The 4389-nt window shown below is 36.0% G+C and overlaps 1 protein-coding gene across 1 annotated transcript; it reads left to right on the top strand.

The window, feature by feature from the left end:
* The first annotated feature begins 335 nt into the window (after positions 1 to 335).
* Positions 336 to 1298, top strand: LOC140523594 (olfactory receptor class A-like protein 1). The gene has a single exon (XM_072638402.1). It carries the CDS (start codon positions 336 to 338, stop codon positions 1296 to 1298), a length of 963 nt encoding a protein of 320 aa, XP_072494503.1.
* The last annotated feature ends 3091 nt before the right edge of the window (positions 1299 to 4389 follow it).

Here is a 4389-nt window from a genome sequence, read left to right as displayed (position 1 = left end):
TGTATTGCAGAAACAATCTAAGTACTCTTTTTTTCTGGTGATAGCTGTCAACTCCTTCTCTACCCTTTACCTCAAATTTCTCATCCAAGAAGTGATGGTAATGGAGTATATGATCACTGTGGTAATGTCCAGTTTAAGATATATAGTTCTATGAACTTTTAACATAGGGCACCATTGATTCTCAATATTTCACCAGCTGGAAAAAGTAGGACATTATTGTAACATTTGTATACTTCATACAATTCTAAAAATTTGCTGTTGAGATTATTTACCTCTTCCTTTTCTAGGCTCTTCCATTAATTTTGGCATCATATCTCCTGAATCTCTGAAGAAAAATGGTATCTAGTGAGTTGATCTTTGGTGTGACATTCTTATTTCAATGTGCCATTGGCTTTGTAGGGAATTCACTGCTGTTCATGCTCTATGTTTTTATCTCCTTCAAAAAACCTCAACAGAAGAAGCCAATGGATTTGATTCTTGCTCATTTGACTTTTGCCAATATAGTAACACTTTTTACCAGGAGCATCCCAGAAATCATGTTTTCTTTTGGAATGAGACATTTTTTAGATGATTTAGGGTGTAAGGTACTCATGTACATTTACAGAGTTGCCCGGGGACTTTCTGTCTGCACAACAAGTCTTCTAAGTATGTTCCAGGCCCTCATTATCAGTCCCTACAACACTGTGTGGGCAAGCATCAAAGTTAGAGCCCCCAAATACATTTTACATTATTTCCTGTTTGTCTGTTTCACCAATGCATTGATCTACATCAGGGTCATTGAAGTCGCCGAAGCAACAAAAAATGACACAGTTTCTACTTATCGTTACATTTCACCTATTTACGTAGTAAGATTAAAAAAAAATGATAGCCAATTTGGGTCTGCATTCCCGTTTGCTGTGATTTTTCATGACCTTATCTTTCACTTCCTTATGGGCTTATCTAGTACCTACATGGTGTTTCTCCTCTATAGACATAGAAAGCAAGTGCAACACATTTACAGCAGTAGTCATTCTGCTAAAACCTTCCCTGAGGTCAAGGCCACACAGACTATCCTCTTGCTTGTGACATGTTTTGTGTTATTTTACTGGCTCAACAACTCTATCATGCTATATCAGATTTTTACTTTTGCAAGCAATGCTCAGTTTGACACAATCTCAAGTTTTTTTTGTGCATGTTTCCCAGCCCTCTGTCCACTCTTACTCATTGGGAGTGAGAATCGTATCCCAAAGCCTCATTGCGTACCAGGAAAGACACAAAGATCTCATAAAGCTTTTAGGGATGGATTAGTCAACCCATGAATCTAATCTTCCCTCTACAATTTTATGAATTTCAGTCTTCCAATTCTGGAACTAATGTATAGTTTGACAACTAGGAATTTTAAAAATACACATAGAAATACAGGTAAAACAACATAGTTAATATAAAAAAGTTAGAATCCTGTAACCAAATTTGAAAGGAAATTTCTTTCTCACCCCTGATTATGAGAATGATCATCAGGAAGACTCAGGCACATTTTTAATGCTCATATTAGACAACTGCTTTATCTAGGGTAAATCATGTTACAATTATAGGCCACATTATGCTTTTTTGTAAAATGAAAGCCTTGCTTGAAATGCATATTGCTACTTATATGGAGTGTCCATGGATATTATATTAAGTACATTGGAAAGTATGTCATCAGTGTTGAGTTTCATTCCTTGATCTCAGGAACATCACTAATAATAAGACTTTGAAGGGTTTAGTAAATGTCTGGTCCTGCAGTAAGTGCAAAGGATATGAATAAAGGCAAAAATTTCATTAAAAAAATCAGAAGCAGAAAAACATTAGAGAACTATTGAATCATATAAAATAAATATTCAATGTAAAAAAGTGCAGTCTAGATGGAAAGTACTGGCAATATGGTAGATTTGGAATGGTGTCTTATAGAGAAGGTGAGATTGAAGCTGAATCTTGAGGGAGATCAGAGTAGTCAGATGATAGAGGCAAGGAAGGAAAAAATTCAACAATAGTGGGAGAACCACAGGAAAGGACTGCCATCTAAAAATGTCGTGTTTTGAGAAAGGAACAGTAAGATGTCTAGTGTTACTTTTAAGTTCATAGGAGTAAAGATTTTTTTAAAATCTGAAACTACAGGAAGTGCCCAGATTTTGAAGAACTTTGAATGTCAGTAAAAGGATTTTGCGGCTGATCCTGAAGCTGATAGGAAGGCAATGGAGTTTATTGCATAGAAGGATTACATAATCAATCTGTACTTTCGGAAAACGAATTTGATAGCTGAGTGGATGATAGACTAGTATAGGGATAGACTTGGGATAAGGAGACTAAGTAGTAAGCTACTGCAGTAGTACAGAAATGAGGTGATTCATACCTACATCAAGTAGCTTTTCTGAGGGGAGAAGGGGAAACATTCATGCGATATCAAAATACAACCTAAAGGATTTGTCAACATATTTTATATGGGAGAGGAGAGAGAATGAGGAGTCATGGATACTATCTAACGCTGGCTGAAAGGACTGGCTAACTAGAAGGAATAGGGTGTCCTTGATAGTAATAGGGAGTAAGAGGAAAGTTTTGGAAGACAATTTTGGACATGTTGGAATTAAGATATCAATTTTCACTCCCAGTTTAAGATGTCTAATAAGCAACTGAAGACATGAGTCTGGATGTCACAAGAAAGGTTATCGCTGAATAAGTCAAAATGAGAAATATCAGCATTATACATACTAAGTGCATCACTGGGAATTGAGATCATCTAATAAATCCAATACATAGTGAAGAGAAGAGGTTCCAGGACAGAGTCTTTTGAGATGGCTAAGGTGTTTGGAAATAACTTGGGTGAGGATTGTGGAAGAGAGGTTAAGAAGAAATGGTCAGATAAGTAAGGTGAGGACCAGGGAAAAGGTCATGGAAACCTAGATAGAACAGAGTGTCAAGGAAGGGAAGGTGACTGACAACGTCAAAAGCTGAAGAGAGATCCAGAATGAGTATTGAGAAGACACCAGTGGATTTGGCAATTAAATGCTTCGTAGACAACACATGTTTGAATAATGAGGTCAGCAACCAGAACTGTAGAGATATAAAATCAGAGAGGGGGGTGGGGTGGAATGGAAGGGGAGAATGACTTTTCTAATGTAGAATGATTTCTAAAGAAGTTTAGCTGCAAAATAAAGGAGAGATGCAGGGAAACAGGCAAAAGGCATTGATGTATGAAGGAATGTGTATTTTTTTAATATGAGGGAAACTTGTAGGGAGTCATAACCTGTAACAAAACATACAGGAGACTGGATGAGATTGAGGAAAGTAAGAGAGGATGATAATGGGTACACTATGTTAGAGAAGTGATTTTGAATGAGATCACTTGTGCATGTAAAGTGGTTTGCCTTGACAAGGAAAAGGATTATGATATTATGTGAGTCTAGCTTGAAGGACGAGATATTGGCAAAAGGCATTTGAGTGATATGCAATGAGGAGGAGGGAATAGCTGGAAAGAACTTTCAGTGAATGACCTTTATTTTTTCAGTGAAATATCAGGTAAGGTTCTCAGTAGTCAGTGGGGGAAGAAGAAATCTCAGAAAGAAGAGGGAGAAAGGGTGAAGTGGTAAAGACAAGTTTTAAAACAGGGTAGAGAAAGGGTGAAATCTCTATGAAGTTGTGGAACAATGTCCTTCTGAAAAATGTTCCCATGGGGAGAGAGATATTCTTTAATAGGAGACAGGGGCTTTCAAAGTGGCACAATCCCCAACGATTTGATGTATAGCATGCCATACCTCCACAGAAATCTTCCTGCCTAATTATCTGGCAGGCAATTGACAACCAAAAGAAGTGAGTTAACTTGCGCCAACAAAGTAGCTTGCAGAATACGGGGGGAAATGATCATGGATAAGGTAGGGGGCAATAACGAACTGCATTATCAGGCAGTGAAATATATATATGTATATATACACATCATATATATACATGCATATGTATATATACAAATATACATATAGCAAATATATAGTAAGTATATATATATATACATACATATGTATATATATATTCACCATGGGATAATATTTCTATATTCTCTGTTTTAGGAATGGCGTAGAAATTATTCAGAAGAGGAAACTAAAACAACTGCCTTAGAACCTTTAATTGTATAAGAAATTCAGAAGTTAAAGAAGGGATAAATAAGGTATGTTCATTCTTCAAAGGATTAAATGTCAAGAGTAGACAAACAGGGATGGAAATTAAAGAAATACAGGAGTGAAATAGATTTTGTTTAGAAAAAAATGCACAGAAAATTTAAAAAAAACTAAAACATTTTGTAGAGCCTTCGAAAAAGAATAATTTTAGCTGATTCTTTATCAGAAGTAAAAGGAGAATAGTAAATAATTAGTTTAAAGGAAA

The sequence above is a fragment of the Notamacropus eugenii genome, chromosome 2 (assembly GCF_028372415.1).
Source record: "Notamacropus eugenii isolate mMacEug1 chromosome 2, mMacEug1.pri_v2, whole genome shotgun sequence".
NCBI lineage: Eukaryota > Metazoa > Chordata > Mammalia > Diprotodontia > Macropodidae > Notamacropus > Notamacropus eugenii.
Note: the sequence above shows the minus strand (reverse complement) of the source record. Positions and strands in the feature narration are given on the sequence as shown.

What these genes read in the sequence shown, in the direction of transcription:
- LOC140523594 (XM_072638402.1), top strand. Translation starts at nt 336, where the DNA reads ATGGTATCTAGTGAGTTGATCTTTGGTGTGACATTCTTATTTCAATGT.